General features: G+C 35.3%; 1 protein-coding gene across 11 annotated transcripts in view; it reads right to left on the bottom strand.

The window, feature by feature from the left end:
- The window catches only part of CSPP1 (centrosome and spindle pole associated protein 1), a 191,875-nt gene that overhangs the window by 77,945 nt on the left and 87,275 nt on the right, over positions 1 to 26,655 (bottom strand). For 8 of the 11 annotated variants that reach the window (XM_033842685.2, XM_073794468.1, XM_033842686.2 and 5 more), the window contains exons 2-7: positions 21,513 to 21,621; positions 19,967 to 20,066; positions 10,866 to 10,969; positions 5,988 to 6,068; positions 4,630 to 4,710; positions 3,178 to 3,620 (exon numbers count right to left, since the gene is read on the bottom strand). In XM_033842685.2, the coding sequence (XP_033698576.1) occupies positions 3,178 to 3,620; positions 4,630 to 4,710; positions 5,988 to 6,068; positions 10,866 to 10,969; positions 19,967 to 20,066; positions 21,513 to 21,611 (908 nt within the window). In that variant the 5' untranslated portion in view covers positions 21,612 to 21,621. The remainder of the gene's footprint in view (positions 1 to 3,177; positions 3,621 to 4,629; positions 4,711 to 5,987; positions 6,069 to 10,865; positions 10,970 to 19,966; positions 20,067 to 21,512; positions 21,622 to 26,655) is intronic. The other 3 variants (XM_033842688.2, XM_073794471.1, XM_019925219.3) reach the window with 1 other exon arrangement.

The raw sequence follows: 26,655 nt of genomic DNA, 5'->3' as shown, positions 1-26,655 counted from the left end.
GTTAAATAACTCATGTTCTAATAAGCTATTTCTCCTCATTTATACCTTACATATTAAGCATGCACACTTCTTAGAATGTCCTACACTAAGTAAGCGAGCACTCAATCTACTGAGTCAGATTCTAATTCTATCTCAGATTCTAATTTCAGATGGAGTGGAATTTCAGAATTTTGTTACATAACTAGCAAGATTACAAACTAACAAATACCAAGAGTAAAACAGACTGGAAGTGCTAACTGAATTAATCACATAAACAATTTAAAAAACAGCATTCTTTAAGGCTAAAAATTTCTTTTACTCATTAACATTGGTTATAAAGTAAAACATAATAAGGTAATATATTAACTTCTACAGTTCAAGTTAAATAATAAAGACTAGGATGACTATCTTTTTTAAAAGCATATAAATTTCAAAGTATTATAAGATATACTATTATATTCAACTTTAGAAAGCTCCTAAAACATTGTAACTTTACTTAAATTGGTAAATATGTATCAAACAATACACACAGGCACGCGCGCACACACACACACACACACACACACACACACACACACAGAATGCAACTGTTGAGCTAAGTGCTAACCATTCTGTTAACTATTTTAAAACACTTGCCAGTGATTAATGATTAGTTTAGGAAAGTAAAATCATTCCTGGGCTTTATCCTTCCAAAAGTGGGGAAAATATTTCATTAATAAATACATAATGATATATGGAAAAGTTTATAGGGTAATTAGAAAAGAACTGAGACCAAAAACCTAAAAATCAAAAATTACTAAAAATCAAAACTAGAATTTATCACATGTTGACTATTAGAAGGAAAAAAGAGAACACGGGAAATTTAGAAGAATGAAGAAAAATTTTGTACTTCTCAGTATATAGTCAGCCCTCCATATCTGTAGGTTCTGCATCCGTGGAGTCAACCAATCTTGTATAGAAAATATTTTGGGGGAAAAAATTCCAGAAAGCTCCAAAAGGCAAAACTTGAATTTCCCACACACAGGTAACTACTTGTCAATATATAGCACTTATAACTATTTACAGAGCATTTATATTAGATATTATAAGTAAACTAGAGATGATTTAAAGCATAAGGGAGGATGTGCATAGATGACACACAAACACTACACCAGTTTACATAAGGGACTTGAGCATCCAAAGATTTTGATATCCATGAGGGATCCTGGAATCGATCCCCCTTGGATACCAAGAAACAACTGTTTTAAGAATAAATAGTTAAATCAAGAGATCAAATGAAGTTACACATTTCTTTAGTCTCAAAAATTTCACTAACAAGTAAAGTCATTTTTCCTAGTAACCACTCTGCCTCCTAAATAAATCTAATTAATGTTCAATGTGAAATCTTTTCTTTTAGAAATCTCCAAATCTGAAATATAGAAATCCAATTTTAACCTCACCTGCCACTGAGACATATGTGAAAAACCTTACAATTAGAGATGTAAGAGTTTACACATTAACAAGATGTATAATAATGATTTACATTTTTAAGAAATATTGTAAAAACATTAAAATGTATAACAGGAATTATTCTCACTCATCTACATATTTAATCTATTCTTAAACTACTACTTGGGGAAGATTATATATAGAAACAGTTCATTTCGTTCATGGGATACATAAGAAAATAAGGCTGTTCTCAAATAATTAGGCTGAAATTGATTTGTTAGCTCATGTATAAAATTATCACAGGGTGTAATTACAAAAATAATATATTAAAATATATTAAAAACAAAGCAACAACCATCATAAGTTTTTTGAAATTCCAAACTTAAAAGATATGCATTACATTATACTCTAAAGGTAAACTGACACCATAAGAAAAAAAAAGTTCTCATGTACAAATAAGGCAGTACCAAGAGTCCAAGAATATCTGTATTTCCCTAACTGAAACTTCTTGGAGTTCAGGTAGCCTTTGACTACCTCCAGATACAAACATTTTCAAATATAACACGTTACAGAATTCAGAACATTTTCTGAAGTACAATTAGATTCAAATCAGAGATAAACTATAATGGGCATTACAAAATTCTAATCCTTCAGTCAAATTACCTAAATCAGGGTGAATATTAAAAAAATTGGATGAGCAGGACGTAATAACTAAAGAATAAAGAGTAGATGACAAAGAACTGCAAAGGCTTTGTATGATTATTTAGTAATTAGAATAATGAACATGTAGCATTATGTCTCAGAAAATTTTCTAAAATACTACAAAAATAATCTATTTGGACTAATGAATGAAACAGGTCCCATGAACTGCTCAACATTTATATTTAATCCCTACAGGTTAACTCGTCAATGAAAATATCAGATCCTACCATATTTTTTATCTCCAAATCAAAAGTTAGATTAAAATATAGCAAGTTTTAAGTATTAAGACAAATGACTTAATAAGACCCCATTGTAGCAATTAATAAATTACAAATAGTGTCATAGAAACAACATGCAAAGGAACTGAAAAGCATCTAAAAATCTGATCAAAAAAACTTAGTGTCATATCACTAAAATAAACATTCAATAAGTTACTTAAAAACAAAAAAAGTTGATAAAAGTACTTAGAGCATAGAAATATTAAAGGAATAAACTGTATTTCATCGGTTTTAAGGTGTCTTTTTTCCCCCCCATATTTTAACATCTGAAACCAGGAGAGCCTTGGACCTGGCTGTAAGTCACGTATTGCAGGGAGAAGTTATTTTTCTCCTGCCAGTCACCTAGGGGCACTATGGATATGAGATAACTCTGAATTCTCGCCTCAGCATTGTTTTGTACAGTACTGGCAGCATGAATTCAGACTGAAAACCTGAATCAGTACTGGCTTACAGCTCAAATTCTCAGGGAAGTTCCTTTTTACTCCTTCCACTCAGTGCCAAGGTTGACAGTGGAAGTTTTTTTGCTGTCTTTTTCTGTGGGAAAGTCTATTTCCCATTTAAGTTTATATAAAGGTTGTAGCCTTTCAGTGTCCCAGCTTTTTAATGGGGCCCCTTTCTCCCCATCTTGGGTTGTTTTCTTTGTTCCTACAGTGGCACATAAAATTATGGTGTAACTTAAAACTGAAGCATCATGTAAATCAAATGAAACTGTGTCTCCTTAACATAATGATAAAAAGTAACAAGAATAATATTAAGCAAATAAAGAAGATAAAAATGAAGTTGTAAATACCTGTCATTTGTATACACTCTCAAAAGTCTTCTATCAAAATCACTTTCATATCTAAACCTCTCGTCCATTTCTTCACTTACTTCAGGATCTTGGCCTGGTCTATAATACTGTTTATCAAAAGCACGATCCTCATTAAACCTGTGAAATCTTCTATCTGGAATGTCAGTCTTGCTGACAAACCTCTGATGTTTTTTATTGGAAATGCCCACTTCTTCATTAGTTTTTTTAATGACTCTTCTATTATTCCTTAATTCAATTTCATCATCTAGTTTTCGGTATCTGTCCTCTTCTAGTCGTCTTTGGTTTAGAAGCTCTTCGTATGCCTCTGAAGGAGTTAAGACATCTTTCCTAGGACCCTCTGAATTTTCCCAAGATGACTGCATTTGTGAAGGTAAATCAGGTTTAACCTGACTAATAGGTTTTTTACTTCTTTGATTCTTGTGCTGGCCAATTAAAAAAAAAAAAGAAGAAAAAGATCTTAAAGAGATGCTATTTCTTAAAAGGCAATTAAACTCTCAAATGATCTTCATCTATTTACTGTCTCAACTCTAAAGCTTAATCACCCATAAGAAACATCTTATCTTTAGGAAAAAAACCTTCAAGGAAGTGTTATCCTTTAATAAAACTTAATAAATACCAAATAAATAGGTAACAGTAATATGGATAGATGGCTACAAAAAGAGAGGATAAACTATGCCAGGGAGATATTAGGCATATTTTGGCAGTTAAATATTGCTTCAAAATATTTCACATTAAATTCCTTCTCAACACAAAGAATATAGAAGGTAGTAAATTTTTTTGGCCCTAGTAACATCAACCACCCTTAAATTTGGGTTAAAACAAAATATATATATATATATATATATATATATATATATATATATATAAACACCACACACATTGCTAGAAATTGTCAATATAAAAAAATCATTTAAAAATAAACAAATGTCACTTAAAACCAATCTCTAAAATTAAATCTCCTCCATGAAGTTAAAAAGTAGGGTAAGTTCGGGCTTCCCTGGTGGCACAGTGGTTAAGAGTCCACCTGCCGATGCAGGGGACATGCGTTCGTGCCCTGGTCTGGGAAGATTCCACATGCCGCGGAGCGGCTAGCCCCGTGAGCCATGGCTGTTGAGACTGCGCGTCCGGAGCCTGTGCTCCGCAACGGGAGAGGCCACAACAGTGAGAGGCGCAAATACCCCAAAAAAAAAAAAAAAAAAAAAAAAAAAAAAAGTGGGGTAAGTTCTTCAATATGAGATAAAACCATTTACAAAATTCAAAATTTAAATGTCCTGTGTTTGGTTCAATTTGGCTTAACTTTTTAAATATTTATATGAAAACTAAGTGAAATGTCTAATAATATAAAAATATTTTCAAGTAAGGACAAATATTCAACCTGTGGTGTTAAAGCTTTACTTTAAAAGCAAAACCTACCTCAGTACTCTTTCCTACCTGTCTGAACTTTTCCGTGGATTCTTCCTTATCCCTGAGAAATTGATTGTATTCTTTGTTGCGTTCAAGTTTCAACCTTTCCTTCAAATAGAAAACCAAAAGGCAACGTTAACTTCAACATCAGGAAAAAGTACCTAATGTCAAATCAGACTCATACAAATCAGAGATCTTACCCAGAATCAAGCTTTACTAATATTTTCAAGGACAGAAGTAGCTGTAAGGCACAGGAGAAGCAGGAAGAGGTCCGAGACCACCAATGCAATTCCCCACGTCCATTCTTGCCACATTAAAATAAGATTTACTACATGCTTAAGTCCAGATTAGCACATGAGGTCTCTAATACTAAGGGAGTGGCTTTGATTATGAAACACCTCCATTTTATATGCCAGTAGTTACCTGGCTTAGATGATACCTTCCTAGGAGCCATGCCCTGTAAGTCCCTGAATTCTAGGTTTGTTTACCAACATCAATCCTAGACAATCCAGGTGCACTCTTCCAAAAGCATTCGTAAATAAATCTCTCCCACTAGTAAGTATATGAATGCGTTTGCCAGGAGGTCTATCATTAGCATGTTTCCAAGATCTGACCAGGTTACTGTCTTACTTTCCTTCTCAGGGACATCTCTTGCCTCCAGTCCCCCACCCCACTCCTGAAAGACCTGCTGCTAACCATTTTTTTCCCAAGTTTAAGGAAATATCCTTGTTATATTTTAAACATAAAAAGGTAAAATATTATAAAGTAAATGTTCTGTTGAAATACAAACATGTTGCATTAGTAAATGTTCTTAAGCCCTAATACCTTCAACATCATTGAAACAATCTAAAAAAAAAAAGTATTAAAAGAGCGAGGCTGTCTTTTGAAACTTAACTGTCCATTTGTCTTACATACTGTGTCATGACTGTGATCTAGCTTGGGAATTTGAGTCTCTACAAGAGGTGTACAGTGCTTAATCACTATGCCCTGTTCAGATTATGTACATGTATTTGTGATGGGAACACACATTCAAATAGCCCCAGATGTCACCTACATAAAAGCTCAGTATACTCTCTCATCCGCTCATCTCACTGATAATTGTGTCATATAGCATGAACTTTATAGCTTAGAAACCAATGCTGAAAAAAACCGAATTCTGAATATTCAGTTAATCATTATATTAAAGAAATATATCATATTACATGGCTACAAATGTAACATTCAAAAAACCTTGTTTCAACAGCACTGGAGACTCCACACATTTTGAAAAAATCAAGTACGGGATATGATGTAATCTTGTTTGCATTTAAATCAAGAGTATGTTCTTTCATGATTTTGATGCCTCATAAAACTGCTACCAACAATTACTACTCCTATCGACCTACCTTGGCAGATAACCTCTCACCAATAGGAAGAGAAACTCCCAGAGAAGATGGATCTGTTTCACTCGTGGATAGAAAATTTTTCTGTATATGTACATATTAAAAAAAAATATTACCTAATTGCCTTTATAAAATGTTTCATAAATGTCTTTACATTCTATATTCTAAATTATTACATTATACAGACCAACAGAATGAAATGGAGATGAAAATAGAAACTACAAATGTTATAGAGACTATACCAGAAGTAATTAGAAAAAAAAGAGAATTTTCTAATTTCCCTATAATTATATTAGTGGATATCTATTTAAATGCCAGAAGACATAAACTACAAACATTATTTCTCTATGTGCCTCTCCATTCTTGCTCATTAAGCATTTAGGTAACACAGTGTGGCGGACAGAGCATCAGACTAGGAATCCAAAGACCTGGGCTCTAAGACCAGCCCCAGCATTTCTCAGTTGTGCAACACTGAGCAAGTCACTTAACCTCCCTGACCCAGACTTTCTTCTTCTGTAAAATGAGAATGGTATCTGCTCTGCCTTACCAAAGCTGGTATAGGATCAAGGAGGATAAAGAAATGTAAAATCTCTTTGAACACTGTAAAACAAACACAAGGGATTTGTAAAAAATATACACAACCACCAACTTTCTGGTACTATTCCTTAGTAGTCATATAATCTGGATAAGCTACTTAACTTCTCTGCCTCCGTTTCTTTGTAGAACAGGAATAATGGCACCTACATCACTAGGTTATGAGGATTAAATCAATCAATACTTATTAACCTAATTTCATGTCTTTTATTTATTAATAAAACAAGCAATTACTGACTATCTAATACCTTCCAGTTACTTTTATAGGTAGTAGGGAGACAACCATAAACATACGTTCCCTATACTTAAGAGATTTAAAATTCAGTTGAAGAAACAAACATGGAAACAAATAACTACAATATAATGTACTACAATAGAGTTACATTCAAAACATTACAGGAACAAAGTAATTAATAAAACTGATTAATAAAGTTTCGTTAAATCTGAATTTACAAATAAGTTGTGCTACAAAAGCTAATTTGAAAGTTAGTAATACAAAATTCTAAGCTTATTTGTCAAGAAAACAATATGTCACATGACTAGATCCCTGCGTCAGTTTGATCCCTATATACCAAAGTACACTGTAAACCTAGCCACTTTGTAGAGTTATACATGTACCAAAAAACACATTCAGAGTTCCAATCTTGGAAATACAGAGATACTGCATCCTTACTCCTTCATTAGGCAATTCCCCACTCCCAACATGGGTCCAGCATAATGTTTGTACTTTTCAATAAAATGAAAAAAATTAACAATAAGGACAATACAGTGAGTTTTTCAAAATGCTGAATTTTAATCATTCACTCATTAATTTAGTAAATATTGAGTGCCTAATATGTCTAAACTGTTTAATACATCTGGGGCTCATCAGTGAACAAAAGATCTTGGCCTTCCTGAAGCTTACATTCCAGCAGGTGAAATTGACAAGAAATAATAAACATAATGAAGAGTAATTATATGGTATGTTAGAAGGTGGTAAGTGCTATGACCAAAAAATAAAAAAGTAAAAAGAATAAGCTACAGATATTACACGCTTCTAGGGAATGGGAGTAGGAAAACTGGAAATTTGCAGTTCCCTTTTAGACATGTTCCACACAAGATACCCACTAGATTTCTAAGTGAAAATGTCAAATAGACACCAACTAGAAGACTTGGAGGTTCAGGAGAGAGGTCTGGGCTAGAAATATAAATTTACTGATTCAGTTTAAAAACTTCTCCTGAGTTCTTTGTGTGTTGTTAGATGGTCAAGTGTCTTTTATTCTAAAAACTAGAAAGAAGATGGTAGTTATTTGTTTTAGTGGCTCTTCTTGGCAAAATTTTAAGATTTGATTACTTTTTAATTTAAATATCCATGCAAACCAAAAGTCTGGAAGCCACAAGAAATCCAGAAAGAATGGGACTTGTAAACTGTACATATTCCAGGGATCAAGGAAGCTACTGCAGCCACCTCCCCATGTCCTATGGAATTTTCTTTTTCCCTTGCTTTCCTCTCCACTCCCGCCTTCTCAGATGTCAACCAAAAACTGTCTCTGTCATATTAAGAAACGACTGTTCCTCTACCACAACCATATTCTTAACAATCCAACACCAAAAACTCCTTCACATCCCTTTGAATTTAAAGATTTGTGCTTCATAAAGGCAATTTCTTCTTATACCTCCCACTGCCATTCTTTTTTAAAATCTTGTATCTATAAAGTAATGTAAAACCCACAAGTGAAAATAGTAGCTATCAGAGGAAAACTCCACCCAATAAGTAGCAGTAGGGAAGGGGAGAGGATAATGAGGCACAAGGCCAGGGAGGCAGGCTGGAACATGGAAGACTTCATGTGTCACAGCTAAGGAATTTGGATTTTTATCCTGAAGGCAGTGAGGAGACACTGAAGTATTTAAATCAGTAAGAACAGGATCATTCTGGAAAGTAGCATGGAGAATGCAATGAAAATCAGTGCAAGGAGATCAGTCAAAAATCTGGGACTTCCCTGCTGGTCCAGTGGCTAAGACTCCGCGCTCCCAGTGCAGGGACCCCAGGTTCAATCCCTGGTCAGGGAACTAGATCCCACATGCCACAACTAAGAGTTAGCATGCCACAATGAAGATCCCGCATGCTGCAACTAAGACTCAGCTCAGCCAAATAAATAAATAAATATTTTTTAAAAATCTATAGCAGTAATTTAAGACAATAACAGTGTCTAACATGAAGAACTAACTATCCAAAAGCAAATTTATCAAGCTCCTCACAAGCTGCTCAAGCAGATATAATGGTTCACAACTATCATACATATCAAGTTAAAAATCTACTGCCTTCTAATCTATCCTATTCTATCTACCTACATCATATCTTACTACTCTCAAAAAAAAAACATCTACTGTAACTCAGTCAGGCTGGTAAAGCTAATATGTCTCATGCATACACAACTAAAGTCTGCCCTCCAAGTCCTTCTTCATTCTACTACTCTCCATCTGAAAAGCTTCCTCTCCTCACCCTCTAGAACATCCAAATTCTACCTACCCTATAATGTCTTACAAAATAACACCTTGAGCCCCTTCCTGATCATTTTATCTGTCTTGTTAAGAGTTACCACTTTCTGAATTGTATGAATGTTATCTCTACAACTAGATGCTAAGCCCCCTGAAGACAGGATTCATACCAGATTTATCTTCATAAGTGTTTAGAAAGTGTTGGTTGTATGATGAATGGATGTGTAAGATTCATTTTAAAAACAGTTTTATAAAACGTTTTCTTTGTTTTCCAATATAAATTTACAAATGTAATCCACAAGTTTGGGTGCAAAAATATTGAGTAATCCAGACTGACAGCACACAGTTCAAAAATATCTTAGAATATCCTGAATATTCCATTATTTTATTAATCTTAATGTGATTAGCACAATTATAATTATTCTGAAAAACAAAAACTAGCATGCATGCTGAAAACAAATGGACTTACAATAGCTGCTGAGTATTTCTAAAAGATGAATAAGAAAGCAACAAAAACAAATGTAAAGCAGGAATCAAAAAGAATACTTGATTGTATTAATGGAAACTTATAATCTACAGAATGTCATTTTGCTAAAAGCAAGAAACCAAAATGGTGCCATTCAAAAGTCTCTGAATCACAAATAAAGCTATTTTTCTTCTTAGTTTGAGTACAACAATATCATAAATGCAAATGATTACAAGCTACTCGATCTAAAACAAAACAAAACAATTAAAGGAGAGCGTTTTGCAGGCAGCCCTACCTTTCTTTTTGCTTGTGTAATACCCTAAAGTCAAGGGAAACAAACCATTGGTAAAATGTATTCAAAGTCCTTTCTCTCTATGTACAAATCAGAATAAATAAGAGACCATTTATACATTTGGAATAAACATTATAAAGTAGAAAAAACTAAAGAATATCTTGGGATGACTAGAAACATCATGACTGTTTAGATACATTTATAGCCTAGTAAGTAAATTGCATTTTAAAACTTACAATAAGTGGCATGGACATATACACACTACTAAATGCAAAATAGCTAGCTAGTGGGAAGCAGCCACATAGCACAGAGAGATTAGCTCGGTGCTTTGTGACCACCTAGAGGGGTGGAATAGGGAGGGTGGGAGGGAGACACAAGAGGGAGGATATATGGGGATATATCTATATGTATAGCTGATTCACTTTGTTATAAAGCAGAAACTAACACACCATTGTAAAGCAACTATACTCCAATAAAGATGTTTAAAAATAAAAAAACTTACAATAAATCATTAGTTTAGCTATTATATAATTTAACAAAATATACTTAAAACAAGAGTTCCACTAAGCAAATGGATTAAACTATAAAGTAAATAGATTAAACTATAAAGCAAAGACTTGTGGTTAAGGAAATATGCTGAAGGAAGTTTTATAAGCTTAGCTCATAGGAAAATAATTAGCAACTAGAACTCCACATGTCATATTAATACATCGCTGAGCAGAGGAGAGTAGTAGGAAATCATAACCGGGATATTTTAAACCATGACAACTTGACACAAAACATGAACAAAAAGAATTTACAATCTCATGTACAACTGGAACCCACTGCCCTACTTAAAAGGTCAAGAGTCTGTTATTCCATGGCACCAGTTCTCAGCACCGTTTTTTCTCTATCAATGTGTATGTGTATATGTATCACTTAACTTTTGCTACAATACCCATTGCTAGATACCATTAAAAACCTAAAAATTAATGCATATGACTAAGACCTTAGGAAAACAAATTTAGGAGGTAAATTCTGAAGCATAAAACTAGTTAGTAGAACTCATTACCTGAGTAAGATAGCGTCTGTAATCTTGCCGCAATTCTTCTTTCAGTTTATGTTTCTTCCGTTCATAGTCTTCCCCAAGTGGTAAACTTAATCCATAATCAATTCCTAGAAAGAAAACAACTTCTTAAGCAATGTAGCTCATTTTCAACCCAATCTCAATTTTAATACAATCTCCTGTAACAAAGCACAGTAGGAAGAAACACGGTCATGTTGATTCTGAGAGTTGGATCGGGATAATAAATTTTTCATTTGAAATGTTTCAATAGGTAATACATTCACATAATGGAAAATATCCCTCCCTCCCATGAACCCCTGCCACCCAGTTCTCCTGCCCAAAACAACCAACATTGCTGTGTCTGTGTTTCCTTCCAGAGACTTTTATATATCTGTAAAAAGATATCTTTCTATTACAGTGTGCGTGTGTTATATTTACTTCTCCCCCTTTAGATAAATGGTTCTGCACTGTTTGCCATCTTGCAAACAAAATTAGAGAAAAGCCAATTACCTTTACTTCTTCATTTAATTCTATTGAAATTTCTTTTAAAATACCTACAACCTTAATGTCTGTTTTTCAGTCTGTGAAAATTAATAATGTGATTTTTTAACTTATAAGGATATCCGTGTTATAATTTTTAAAATTTTACTGAAGTATACTTGATTTACAATGTTGTGTTAATTTCTGCTGTACAGCAAAGTGACTCGGTTATACATATATATACTTTTTCATATTCCTTTCCACTATGGTTTATCACAGGGTACTGAATACAACATGTTTGAAAAAAACTGTTAGAGCCTTGCATGGCTTAGGCTGAAATTTCCAAAAACTTTTAAAGTTAAGCCACCAATTCTGATTTCATATAAATGGATATTAACTTTTATTGTGATAAAACATACATGATATAAGATTTACCATTTTAACCATTTTCAAGCATACAATTCACTGGCATTAAGTACATTCAAAATGTGCAACTACCACCATTAACCATTTCCAGAGTTTTTTCATAATCCCAACAGAAACTCTGTAAAAGAATCTTAGTTTTTTAAGAAAAACTTCCATTTTGAGTAGGGTTTCCTTATTCAAGAGTTTAAAAATCAAATTATATTTTGGGGTGATGACAACAGTGATGGCTGCACAACTTGTAAATACACTGAAAACAACTGAATTGTACAATTTAAATGGGTAAAGTTTATGTTATATAAATTATATTTCAATAAAACTGTTAAAATCAAATTACATACTTTTAATTATTTTTAATAGTAAAATGTTATATCAAGAAGCACAGGTATCAGATGAGTATTTCGATTTGTGAAGCCCCTCTCGCTTTTTTTAGTCCCACTATGCAATACTATAGTATAAAATATTATTTCTGAACAAAATAAAAAGTTTCCTTAAAGAGTCAGCTACAAGAAATATAGATGAAACAACTGACTGTAGGTAACAAACCAATAAGGATATTACCATTTTTTGTGCCTTATTCCTCACAATGCAGCTAAATGATGGAAACTTATCATGACTGTGTCATATCACTTCTTTATTATATCACTAAAATATTTCAGGGGCAAAAATGCCAAAGTAGTATAAATATAAATGGATGTCTATTTTATACAATACTAAATTCCCCTTTCTACCATAAACACCTGAATTCTCTTCATAAACACTTTTGGCCTGCTTAACTCCTGATGACAGAGGGTATAACAGAGGATTCCTTAGAGACACCTCTCACTCATGCTCCCAACTCTCTTCCAAAAGAATCTAAAGCATTCCATATGGTTGGAACTTTAAATCATCCTAGAAAGGCATTCTTTCCTCACAAAGGAAATTTAAAAACCTTATTTTTAAAGATACAGAATTCAAGCCTAAAGAGAAAAATGGTTTGATTCTCACATTCAGAATGGAGTATCATATATGAAATTAAACTATAAAATCAATGAAGGCAAGGTCCATGTTTATTCAATTTTATAATTCCTGGCACACAACTTGTACTCAAAAAATGTTCACTGAATAAACGTGTAAAAGAATATATGAATGCATGCGTGAGTAAGAGGAAGAATAGAGAAAGAACACTATTCTTAGTATTTCATTTCTGCTTCTAGTGGTCTGATTGTATAGAAAAAGTAAGTGTAATAACTAGTAACCAGAGTTACGCATCTCTCGTTATACAGGATCACAGTGGATGCTCTATTGTGTCAAAGGGGAAAAGAAAACAATGCTACAAGGGTGATGCACCCTGCAACATGCTCAGCTTTCCTACTCGGCGGAACAAGTAATTTACAGCTTTTTAAGTCATGTATTTAAGGTGGCTTTTACTGCTGATTTTCAGCTCTGCTTGGTGGATTTATGCAGAAGAAAAGAAAGAAAAATCTGGTTCATTTTCACCTATAATTGTTGTTCATACGAAGTTCAATTTTATTTAGCATGAGTATTTGCTTTTTACTATTGATTCAAATAGTATTTGTAATAATTGTCTTAAAACACAGTGAGAATACATAATGCCTTCGGAATTATTTATAATTTTATTAATTGAAGGTTTAGGCAACAGAAAATACTAACTTTTTAATTCTTATTTTTGTCATTTGGTATCAATATTTTATGGTATTAGACGTAGGTCATAGAAATAAAATTATGAACTATATGGAACAATTTAAATGTTCTGTTCAATGACATCCTAACTGACTTAATGAGCTGAGAAATATGGTGAGACTTACCTTTTCAGAGCAGTTGTCTTCTCATGGTTCTAGTGGCAAGTAAAGCATTAGTGTCATCTTAGGGTCATTTGAAGTGATGCCACTTCACCAAGAACAACATCAGTGACTCTAAGTTAACATTATGTTTCAGAACTACAGCGATTAGAAGTATTTGGTTTCCATAGTGGCTGTGGGTTAAATATTTAAAACTACAGTGTATAATCTTTTTAAAATTAATTTACCTTCTAACATAGCACTCATAATAAATAGTTTACAAATTACCATGAAACAGTTTCTTCTTTTCATTATTATATTACCATGATAAAGTATTAAGTAAAAATAATCAAAGGACAAAATATAGGAAATAATAATAAGCCTTTCCCTAAGCAGGTGACTTAACAGATGCAGCTACTTTGAGGAGAACATTGTACTCAAACTTCAGCTATAAAGACATTATTACAAAGGATCCATTTGACTTGTACAAACTGAAGCAAAGAGGTAGAATGTCTGGGATTTAGTTTGTAATAAGAGAAACCTAAGACTAGATATGCTACAAGGAATGACAATTAAAAGTACAACTAAAAATCAGTAAAAACAACAATTTCCTTTTGTCTATTTTCCAAAATCTTTATATTAACTAATTTTTTAGCTTAGTCTCAACTCTAGAGTGACTCTGCAATGGGAAATTCTGCTGTTGCTTCTTTTCTGATACTATTTTTTTAATCTTTTTCTGGTATTTTTTTAAAATTACAACAATGTAATTTTCCTTCCTTATAATTCTTTCTTTTCCAAGTCTCCATGAGCATAATTGTATTTAAAATGACTTTTTAAAAATCATACCAAATAATTTCTAGTAACAAGAATAAAATCTTTTTTCTTACTTAGATAATTTGTCATTTTTTGCTTGCAGATTTACAAAACATGACTTCAGAGCATGAAAGCTAAAATAAATCTAGTGCATTCTGGAGGCTGGAGGGCTGATCAATGGCATTTTGATATGAGTGAGAGATATTGCCTAGAAACGGTGGATGGATTAAAAAATACCTAGGGAATACAAACGTTAAAGATGGATTCTGTAGTCCAAAGTTTAGAGGTGAGGGAGCTAAAAAGGAACCAGAAAAAAAAAAAAAAAAAAGACTGAAAAGGATTGTGTTGGTAGTCTTCAAAGCCATCCCCAGGCTTGGTGATTTGATAGGACTCACAGGACACAGAAGTCATTATACTCACAATTATGGCTTATTACCATGAAAGATTATAGAGCAAAATTAACAAAGGGAAAAGGTACATGGGGCGAAGTCCAGAGGAAACTAGGTGCAAACTTCCAAGAGTTCTTCCCCAGTGGAATCACACAGGACACGCTTAATTCCTGCAGCAACAAGTTGTGACAACACACGTGAAGTGTTGTTTACCAGGGAAGCTCATTACTCAGTGCCCAAGGTTTTTAATGGGAGCTGGTCACCTAGGCACCCTCTTCCTAGTACGGACCAAAATTCCAGACTCTGCAGACAGAAAGCAGGTATTCTGCATAAACCATGTGGTTTGTACAAACAGTTTAGGCACAATGAGCCCCTCTTTCTATAGGTGTAGGAAACGATTTACAAGCTAAGTTCCAGACAGTAGCCAACAGCCAGCCTGTAGTGGAAACCTTAGCAGCAGACAGTAGCTGCTCCAGGTCTCTCAACAGATGCATTAAGTTGCTTTTTAGTCTCAAGAGGTCATGGTCACATCCCTATACTATACGTCACAAAAGTGGTATCTTCAAACGCACAACACGAGCTATGCTACCATATACAGAAAGAGAAGAGAGGGCTATATACATGTGTGCACAGTATAGTCATAAAACTGTACACAAGAAACTGCTTAACAAGAGAGAATAGAGGACAAGGTTGGGAGGATCACCAATTCTCAGGCTATATACTTCTCTGTTCTTTGTAATTTTTTACCATGTTCATGTTTTCTTTTATTTCTTTAATGGAAAATACAGGGGGAAAAACCCCAAATACAGTAATGCTCTCATCCTTGTCACTGAGCCAGGAACTACATTTCAAAAGCACTGCAGAAAATCTATGAATGTTGGGTCAAAATATATTTATGTATGAAAAAATGTTGGAAGTATTAACTGCATTATTTCATTTATTAAAAATGTCTTCCAGGATATAACACATCAAAATCAAAGGAATAATGCTCAACCAGTCTAAGGGAAAATGTTCAACTTCTCTAAAGAAGAGAAAGGATTAGGAGATGATCTTTAACTGAGGTATGATTGAACTAAACTTAAAAGATGAATGTAAGCATTTCTCTTCAATAATTGTTATTAAACATGAAAATGAGCTAAGTAAGAAACGTCTAAGAATTTTTTAAATAAAAGAACCACAAATATTATGCCTAGAAATGATTTAGAGAGATGGAAGATATCATTTGCTTTTACAGATCATTTTCAGCTGATTCTTTCATAATTTCATTAAATCTCAGTTATTCTAACAAACTCCTTATCAAGGACACCATTTCATCAGCTTATACGGACTAAACCATGTACATGCTGTATATAATAAAGAATCTGGCTAGCCTCTGTCTCTGGTTTCTGGGAGGAAACTTCTAAATTCCTGGAACTTTCTGAGTGATGAGAGTGTCTTTGTTACTCATGATAGGTCCCCAGAACATACCTCTTAGTTGATACTAATAAGGTGACTCACAAGCCCCTAGATAGTTTATGCCAAAGAGATGACACAAATGGGGACTGGTCACACCAAAAAGATCAAACATGTAATTGGAGGGTTGGACCTCTGACCCATGTGACATCAGCCTGACCTCAGGAAAGTAGAAGGTCTGGAGACTGAGACATATGGACAATGATTCAATCATTCATATGCCCACACAATGAAACTCCAGTAAAAATTCTGGACACCAAAGCTCAGGTGAACATCGTGGTTGGCAATACTCTATACTGTCACATACTGATGTGCTAGGAGGGTGACAGATCCCTGAGGCTGATAGAAGCTTCATATTTGGACGCTGCCAGACCAGGCCCTATGTATCTCCCCCTTTGGCTGGCTGATTTGTATCCTTTTGCTATAATAAAACTGTAATAATAAGTATAGCACTTTCCTGAGCTCTGAGAGTCATTCTAGTGAGTTATCAAACTTGAGGAGGTGGTGGAAACAGCTGGTCAGAAGTGAGGATGGGGACTTCCCTGGTGGTCCAGTGGTTAAGAATCTGCCTTCCAATGCAGGGGATGCGAGTTTGATCCCTGGACAGGGAACTAAGATCCCACAGGCTGCAGGGCAACTAAGCCCGCGCACTGCAACCTACTGAGCTCACACACTCTGGAGCCCACACACCACAACTACAGAGATCATGCGCCACAACTAGAGCCCACACACCACAACTACTGAGCCTGCGCGCTCTGAAGCCAGCACGCCACAACTAGAGAGAAGCCCACACACCGCAACAAAAGATCCCATGTGCCACAAGGAAGATCCTGCGTGTGGCAACTAAGACCTAATCCAGCCAAAAAATTAAATAAATAAATAAGGAGTGAGGGTGGCCTGTGGACCCCAAACTTGCAGCTGGTATCTGAAGTAAGAGAAGTCTTGGGGATTAAGACTTGTAGAAGTCTTAATCTGTGAAGTCTGGTCTAAATCTGGGTAGTTGGTGTCAGAAGTCATTGTAATGCTCCTCAAATCCTTTTATGAGAGGTGTTATATAAATGTTGGAAGAAGGAGCCGCAGTGGATAAGCATTATCCATGAATATCATCATCTAACAGAAATGAATTTACAAAACCATAAAAATGTAGTGGTACATGACAGCTGTACCACTGACGGGACAGCTGTACAATGAACTATTAATAGACTGTCTTCATTGGCTAAAACAAACATTGCCAGTTTATATATTACTGATAGCTACTATGCTTAATTACTCAAAGTACGGTATCACAGAGCTTTAATTCAATATATAATTTTAGACCAGTTTGTTTTTTAGACCAGCTTGTTTTATAATTCCTAGGTGAGACCACTTAAGGAAAACTCTCTGTTGCCCAATTATTTTACATTTTTCCTAATGTCAAAAATTAAGTATTTGGCCTAATCTGAAGGCCACAATTATTCACACAAGAAATCAGTAACTGAAGGCTAATAAGATACAAAGTTAGACAAATTATATATTATTCTTTAGTAAGATTCAATGTGCATCAAAAATAATTATTACTTCAGTTGGCAATAAAAGAAACAATCCATAAAAATTAAATTCTACACACCTAACAGAACTGTTTATTTTTGCAATGGGGACCTTCATTCATTCATTCAAAATATCTTCTCTAAGCACCAAAATGCCAGACACTGTGTTAAGCAATGAATAGACAATGGCAGGAAAACTGGTGTGCCATTGCGGTAAAACAGAGAGCTGAACAAGTTCAAAACTTTCCTTCAAGGGGAGAGCCAATGTCACAGGAGCACAAGGCAGGAACAGCCACCATAATCTGGTAAAAGTAATAAAAGAGTAAAATTATCATACAGGAAACAAGAAGCCATTGAAGGGTTTGAAGCAGGGACTAACATGATCAGATTTGGTTTTTGGAAGGATATCAACAGGCAGTGCAGAGATTTAGTACAGGAGGCTAGACTGTAAAACAAAAAGAACACTAGAAAAAAATGCCAGTGAAAGACAGTGGAGGCCTACATAAAATAACCTCTGTGGAATTAGAGAACAGTAAACTTATTTGAGGTTCAGGTGTTAGAATCAGCTGAACTACATAATTATTTGCTATGGGACACAAAAAGGAAGAGAGGAGTCGAGGATGACCACGCAGCCAGCTCAGTAAAAGTTTGAGAGGAGTAAAGTTCATTTTGCACATGTTGATTCTAAGCTCACAACATCCAAGGACAGATATTAAAATATTAGATATATGGGTCTGGAGTTCATAAAAGCAATGGGAACTAGGGATAGAGATTTAGGAATAGTGAACGCACTGATGAAATAAAGCCCTGTGAGTGAATGAGTCATTCAGGAAGTATATGAAATGAAAAGGAGGCCTAGGATAGAGCCCTAAGGGATACCAATTAAGGAAGAGGGAGAAGTCACTGACTGTAAGTTGGACTTTAAACTCTCCATCATTTGTGAATGTAATAGTCAAAGAATAATTTTTAATATAATTCTTAAAAATCAAAAACCTAGTTTAAAAAAATGTGAAAGAAGTCAGGAAATTAAAATTTATTATCCACCAATTATGTGCCAGTCATCTTTTCATATGTATTCAATTATTGCCACAATAACCTTTTAAGATAGATGCAATTCTTAAGATGAGGAAACAAAGAGTTTAGATAACTTGTGCCGGGTTGCAAAGGCATGAGAGCCGCAGTCCAAAGCAACCTGTAACTCCAGAATTTCAGTCATTCGGTCTGACCTTAGTGCTTGAGAGAACGTACTATCAACAGACATTACCTGTTGGAATAATTAAATTTTTCAATCCATAAAAATTTAGGGCTAGAAGATAATCCAACTTCTTTATGTTACAGATAAAGAAACTGAGTGCCTTAGAGATTAAGGCACTTAACCAAAATATAATGCTTAAATTCACTAAACCTGTATATTGGCCAATAATTTGTAACAGACTCAGAATAGAAAGCATTATCTATATATGAGATACTAAAAGGATGGCATTCACTTTGAGCTGTTTTTCTAGTAGAGACAGAGAGCCCACTATCTGCTCAGTTTCTTGGCCAACATCCCCTTGTATTCCCAGTGGAATACAAATGCAAAGCAGCTAACAATTTAGGAGTAAACCCATGGCCATGAAAAATCATCCACATGAGAACAATGCTTTAACCAAATGCAACTCATCATATTTGACTTCCATTATGTGAAAGTTTCAGTCGTCATCAGTAATTCACAAGATACACTTTTAAAATATTCATACGTTTTCTTTAAAAAAAAATGTACACCTACCAACAAGCCAAAATGAGGTAAAGTTTCCCAAATATTTTCATGCCAAACCATAACCAAAGACTCAATATAGCTAAATATTAACTTATTTACAATTCTAATATAGTTATCAATAGTATTTTGTATCCCTTAAGCATATGTCTTTGATTTTTAAATAAAAACAAGTCCACCACGTTTATTCCACAATACACTTTCTCTCTCACACACACATTCCATTCAAAATTTTCAATTTTGATACATACTTATTGCTATGATTTCTATAAATCATAACCAAGACAATAGCAGTTAAAATGGGAAGAAGGTTCTCAGTATACGTTATATTTCATATGTAGACCATACTGTCACATGTAAGATTCCAGAAATGAAAGAGTTATTTACTAGGATTCCAAATTTACCTTTTTTTCTGACAAGACAAAGCTCTTTCATGACAGCCGGATAAGAATATCTTAAAATCAGTTTAGCACACCTAATGACATACCTAAGGAACCCTTGGTCTGTTGACTGTTTGGTGGTATGTTTTCCTTAGCCATGGAGATTAATATTTTACTGTTTTCAGAAAGCTTCTCTGATGATGTTCCCTGAAAGAGACATAATATTTACAAAATCAGAGGGGGAAAAAACCCACAAAATTTACAATTCATCTCAGTACTTTTATTAAACAACTTGATGAAATTACATGGTACACCATAGAAGAGATTTAAATGTAAGGTTTGAGGAGTTAACCAAAGGTATTTAATATTGCAATGTTCTATTATTTAGCTCACTGACTTATCAACAAATACTCACTGAGTTTCTGAAACAGGCACTGTCCTGGGCATCAAAAACATATGAGTGAAAAAAATACAAAAGAATCTCTGCCATCACAGAGCTTATAAACTACTGTGGCGACAAACAATAAACATAATATGTAATTAGATTATGTTATATGTAGTGAGTGATACAGAGGAGCAATAGAAAGAAACAGAACAGTGTGAGGAGTCCCAGAAATGATGAGGGAGGGAGTGCAAGGCCTGATTGAGAGGGTGATACTTGACCTAAGACTTAAAGATTATTACCTATCTACTATAATATTAGAAATTATAATAAAGCTGTACACTGTCAGTTAGTCCTAAGTACTGGAGAGTGGTCAAGAGCATAAACTGTGGAGCTGGACACATAAAGGTTCCAATCTTGAATCCACTACTGTGTGTACCTGGACAAATTACTTAACCCTTTTAAGCCTCACTTACTGGATCTGTAAAACAACAAAAATTCAGCCTACTTCACTGGGATTTTATGATTAAATGATGTAATACATGTGAAGTCCTTGGCACAGCTCCTTGTAAAAGGCAGATATTACAGAAGGAAAGCAAACTTGTGCGACGGTGAAGAGAACAAGCACTGGATTCAGGCTGCCAGGGATCAAAGCCTAGTTCTACTAACTCTGTCACCTAAGTCTCATTACTTAACGTCACCATGCCTCAGTTTACTCATTTGGAAAATGACAATAATAACTACTTATCTCATAGATTCATGCAAAGTATCAATGTAACCTCTAAAGACTATGCCTCATCCATAGTTAGCCCATGACAAATATTAGCTATATGGGTAAAATTCCTATATAATTAGGGTGTCCATATTTTTTAATCATTTCAATCAGAATAACTTTGTCCAGGACAAATGCTTAAACCAGACGACACACTGGGACAACAAGCAAAGCAGAACTGTCTTGCGCAAGCCAAAATATACGGTTACTCTAATTAGGATGGACCATATGGCACAGATTAATCTACATTCTATACCTTATTACATACACTGAGCCCATGACAGAAAGTGCCACATCTGTCTAGATTAGTGCTATATTCTCAGAGCCCAGCAGTCTCAATAACTATCAAATGTAGGAAAGCTTTTTCAGACACTGCTTTCAGAAACTTTTTAACAAATGTATATTCTGAAAAATACACACAAAAAAACTATTCTAATAAATGTACTTTTGTAGATTTCAAAAATGTTTAAGATACTGACTCATTAAAAAATTGAATTACCTTCATTTCCATGTAAGGTGGATCACTTTCCAATTCTGTTTTGTCTCTGGCCAATTTGGCTTTTCGCTCTTCAATAAATTCATCCAAATTATCAGTCATGTTGCAGATACTAAAAAAAAAATTTTTTAATAAATTTTTTAAAACCCTTCAGTGAACATAGCTGTATCAGAATATCTTTAGGCTAATTATTAACACACAGGCTTAGTCTACATTTAGTATTCAATCTCAGTTATCAAATTGAAAACTTCAAACAAGCTTGAATGAAATTTGCCTACCTGCTTTCAATCCCAACTCCCCCCAAAACCTACAACCTACTTTAAAATATCAGAAAAGAAATAAAAAAGAAAATGAACCGGGCTTCCCTGGTGGCGCAGTGGTTAAGAGTTCGCCTGCCGATGCAGGGGACACGGGTTCGTGCCCCGGTCTGGGAAGATCCCACATGCCGCGCAGCGGCTGTGCCCGTGGGCCATGGCCGCGGAGCCTGTGCGTCCAGAGCCTGTGCTCCGCAGCAAAAGAGGCCACAACAGTGAGAGGCCCGCGTACCGCAAAAAAAAAAAAAAAAAAAAAAAGAAAATGAACCATCACCACCATCCACACATATACACAAAAAAACCCCTGAAGTCAAAGCACTTTTTTTTAAAGTTTCTTTTGCTATTTGGAGGTAATTTTGAACTTACAAAAATGTTACAATATGAATAGTATAAAGAACACCTGCATACTCCTTATCCATTCCCTATTGCTAAGATTTTGCAACACTTGCTTTACCTTTGTACACACAAGTTTGTTCTCTTTACACAATTTTTTCTAAGGTCATTCAGAGGGTGAATTACATATATCCTAGTCCTTTACCCCTAAACGTTTCAGTGTGTATTAAGAATTATTCTCAGGGGCTTCCCTGGTGGCACAGTGGTTGAGAGTCCGCCTGCCAATGCAGGGGACACGGTTCGTGCCCTGGTCCGGGAAGATCCCAAATGCCGCAGAGCGGCTGGGCCCGTAAGCCATGGCCGCTGAGCCTGCGCGTCCGGAGCGCGCTCCGCAACAGGAGAGGCCCGCGTACAGCAAAAAAAAAAAAAAAAAAGAATTATTCTCGGGCTTCCCTGGTGGTGCAGTGGTTAAGGATCCGACAGCCAATGCAGGGGACACGGGTTCGAGCCCTGGTGCGGGAAGTCATTCCACATGCTGCAGAGCAACTAAGCCCGTGAACTACAACTACTGAGCCTGCCCTCTAGGGCCTGCGAGCCACAACTACTGAGCCCACGTGCCACAACTACTGAAGCCCGTGTGCCTAGAGTCCCGTACTCTGCAACAAGAGAAGCCACCACAACGAGAAGCCTGCACGCTGCAACGAAGAGTAGCCCCTGCTCGCTGCAACTAGAGAAAGCCCGCGCATAGCAACAAAGACCCAATGCAGCCAAAAATAAATAAGTTTAAAAAAATTAAAAATTTAAAAAAAAGATTATTCTCTGACATAAACTCAATGTATTTCTCAACTTCAGTAACACTGATTTTTTAATCTACTGTCCATGTTCCAGTGTTGTCACCTGACCTAATAGTGTCCTCTACAGCATATTTTTCTCTCTCTCCAGTTCAGGATCCAGTCTAGATTGGGTACAGCATTTCATTGTTACGTCTCTTTAGCCTTCTTTAATTTGGAACATTTCTACACCCTTACTTTGTCTTTTATGACACTAATATTTTTTGATACCGCCCACCGACCACCCACTCTTTTTAATAGAACAGTCCTATTTGCAGTCTGCCTGATGTTTCTTCACGCGTAAATTCAGGTTATGCATTATCAGAAGAAATATTACATAGGTGGTGATGTGTCCTAAAGGTGTCAACAATTAGAGACACATGTCCACCTGCTCTTTACTAGTGATGTTATTTTTTATCACATGGTGGTCAAGACTGATTTCTGCATTACTGTTTCCTTGTAACTAATAAGTGGTCTATAAAAAGATATTTTTAGGCCATGCAAATATCCTGCTCCTGATGAAAATTTCCAAGATTTAGCATCAATTGGTGATTCTTTATTGATCGAATCTTTGATTCTAGATGCCTGCAAAATGCTGACTTCCCAATTCCACCACTCCCTCCATATATATTTACAAGTTGGCACTAATCATTCTATTCTAAAGAGCCCTTCCTTTGTCCATATTTATTTTCAGCTTATTATTAGTAAGAACTCATGAATTATTTCTTTTCAGTAAGTCTTGGATTTTTAAAATCGTAAGTTGTTTATTTTTTTTTTTTTTTTTGTGGTACGTGGGCCTCTCACTGTTGTGGCCTCTCCCATTGCGGAGCACAGGCTCCGGACGCGCAGGCTCAGCGGCCATGGCTCACGGGCCCAGCCGCTCTGTGGCATGTGGGATCTTCCCAGACCGGGGCACGAACTCATGTCCCCTGCATCGGCAGGCGGACTCTCAACCACTGCGCCACCAGGGAAGCCCCAAGTTGTTGATTTTTTGAGGAACAACTTATATGCCATAAAATTCACCCATTTTAGTGAAAGGTTCCATAAGTTTTAGTAAATTCATACAGTTGTACAATTATTACCACAAGCATACTTCCATCACCCAAAAAAGTTCTCTCATGCTCCTTTGTAGTCCAGCTTCACTCCCACCCCTGACTCAGGCACTGTAAGATGTTTTCTGTCTCTATAATTTTGCCTAATCTGGAAATTTAATATAAATGGATCATATAAGATGTAGTCTTTTATGTTGGCTTCTTTAACTTAATGTAATGTTTCCAAGATTCATCCCTGTATTGCATCTATCAGTAAGTAGTTGTTTTTTATTGCTAAATAGTATTCAATTATATGGAAATATCATATTTTGTTTATTATTCACACATTGCTAGACATTTGAGTTGCTTCTATTTTGGGGCTTACTTAAGAATAATGCTGCTATTGGGGCTTCCCTGGTGGCGCAGTGGTTAAGAATCCACCTGCCAATGCAGGGGACACGGGTTCGAGCCCTGGTGTGGGAAGATCCCACATGCCACAGAGCAACTAAGCCTGTGCGCCACAACTACTGAGCCTGCACTCTAGAGCCTGCGAGCCACAACTACTGAGCCCACGTGACACAACTAGTGAAGCCTGCGCGCCTAAAGCCCGTGCTCCACAACAAGAGAAGCCACCGCAATGAGAAGCCCATGCACGGCAACAAAGAGTAGGCTCCGCTCACTGAAACTAGAGAAAGCCCACGCACAACAACCAAGACCCAACGCAGCCAAAAATAAATAAAATTTTTTTAAATAATAATACTGCTATGAACATCTATGCAGAGGCTTCTGTGTGTTTTCAATTCTCTTTGATAGATACCTAGGAATGGAATTGCTGAGTTATCTGTAACTCTGTTTAACGCTGTGAGAAACTGCCAAACTGTTCCTCTCATTCCAACCAGCAGCGTATGAGGATTGTAATTTCTATACATCCTCACTAATGCTTGGTATATTCAGTCTTTTTATAGCCATTCTATCGGGTATATAGAAGTATCTCATTGTGGTTTTAATTTGCATTTCTCTAATGACTATGATGTTTAGCATCTTTTCATGTTGTTATTCATATATCCATATATATAACCATTGGCACAAAGTCTTCAAATCTTCTGCCCATTTTTAAAACTGTTTTCTTATTGAGATGTAAAAAAAAATTTTATGTACACTGGATACAAGTCCTTCATCAAACATGTTTTGTAAATATTTTCTCCAAGTCTGTGGTTTGTTTTAAAATTTTCTTAATAATGTCTTTTTTTAGTACTTTATTTTTTAGAGCAGGTTTAGCTTCACATCAAAACTGAGCATATGGTACAGGTTTCCCATATATCCGCTGCCCTGACTCATGCATAGTCTCCCCCATTATCAATATCCTCCATCAGAATGGCACATGTTACAACTGATGAACCTACATTGTCACATCATTATCACCTTAAGTCCACAGTTTAAATCAGGGTTCACTCTTGGTGTTGAACATTCTATGGGTCTGGACACACGTACGCTACGTATCCACCTTTACTATATCATATAGAGTTGTTTCACTGCCCTGAAAGTACTCTGTGTTCCACCTATTCACTCCTCCCTCCCCTCTAATCTCTGGCAATCACTGACCTTTTTAATGTCTCCATAGTTTTGCCTTTTCCAGAATGTCATATGGTTGTAACCATACAGTATATAGCCTATTCAGATTGGCTTATTTCACTTACACGTACTACTAAGGTTTCTCATTGTCTTTTCATGGCTTGCTAGTTCATTTCTTTGTAGTGCTGAATAGTATTCCACTGTCTGGATGTACCACGATTTATCCATTCCTTTACCCCACTGAAGGCTAGCTTGGCTGCTTCCAGATTTTGGCAATTATAAATAAAGCTGCTATAAACATGTGTGGTGATGTCTTCTTAAGAGCAAAAGTTCTTAAATTTTATGAAGTTCAATTTATCCATTTTTCATCAATTTTTAATCAATTGTTTGTGCTTTTTGTATCCTATGTAAGTTTTTGCCTAACCTGAGATCACAAATATTTTCTTCTATGTTTTCTTTTAGAATTTTTATAAGTTTCTCTCTTACATGCATTATTTCTTACATCTTATACCTATGATCCATTTCAAGTTAGTTTTTGCAAACGGTGTAAGGCAAGGTCATCAAGGTTCAATTTTGTTTGCATATGGAAATTATTTCAGCACCATTTTTTGAAAAGACTATCTATCCTTTCCTCATTGAAATTAATTTTTTTTTAAATACATCTTTCAAAAACCCATAAAACTTACTGACTAATTCAATGTGTGGCAAGAAAGGAGCCAGGTTTTAAGTCCTGGAAACTAAACGTGAACAGAATTCTGGACAAAAATAAGTCAAAAGAAGCTGGCTGGTGTGGAAAGGTTTGCTTTAGCTGTGTTAAGTTACAGCTAGTCAGACATGCTAATGGAAATGTCCAGCAGATTCAAGACTCAAATTCAAGAGAACCACATTAGAAATGTTTATTTAAAAGTCAACAATTTTAAAAATAATAGTTGAAGCTGTGGTAAATGAAGGTATACAGTGAAAAAAGATGACCCAGAACTAAATGATGGGAATGTTAACTTGAGGGGGAAACAGAAGAATTGAAGCTGGAAAAAAAGTACAAAGGAGGAATAATTAAAAGAGGATA

This window comes from Tursiops truncatus, chromosome 17 (genome assembly GCF_011762595.2).
Source record: "Tursiops truncatus isolate mTurTru1 chromosome 17, mTurTru1.mat.Y, whole genome shotgun sequence".
NCBI classification, from domain to species: Eukaryota; Metazoa; Chordata; class Mammalia; order Artiodactyla; family Delphinidae; genus Tursiops; species Tursiops truncatus.
Note: the sequence above shows the minus strand (reverse complement) of the source record. Positions and strands in the feature narration are given on the sequence as shown.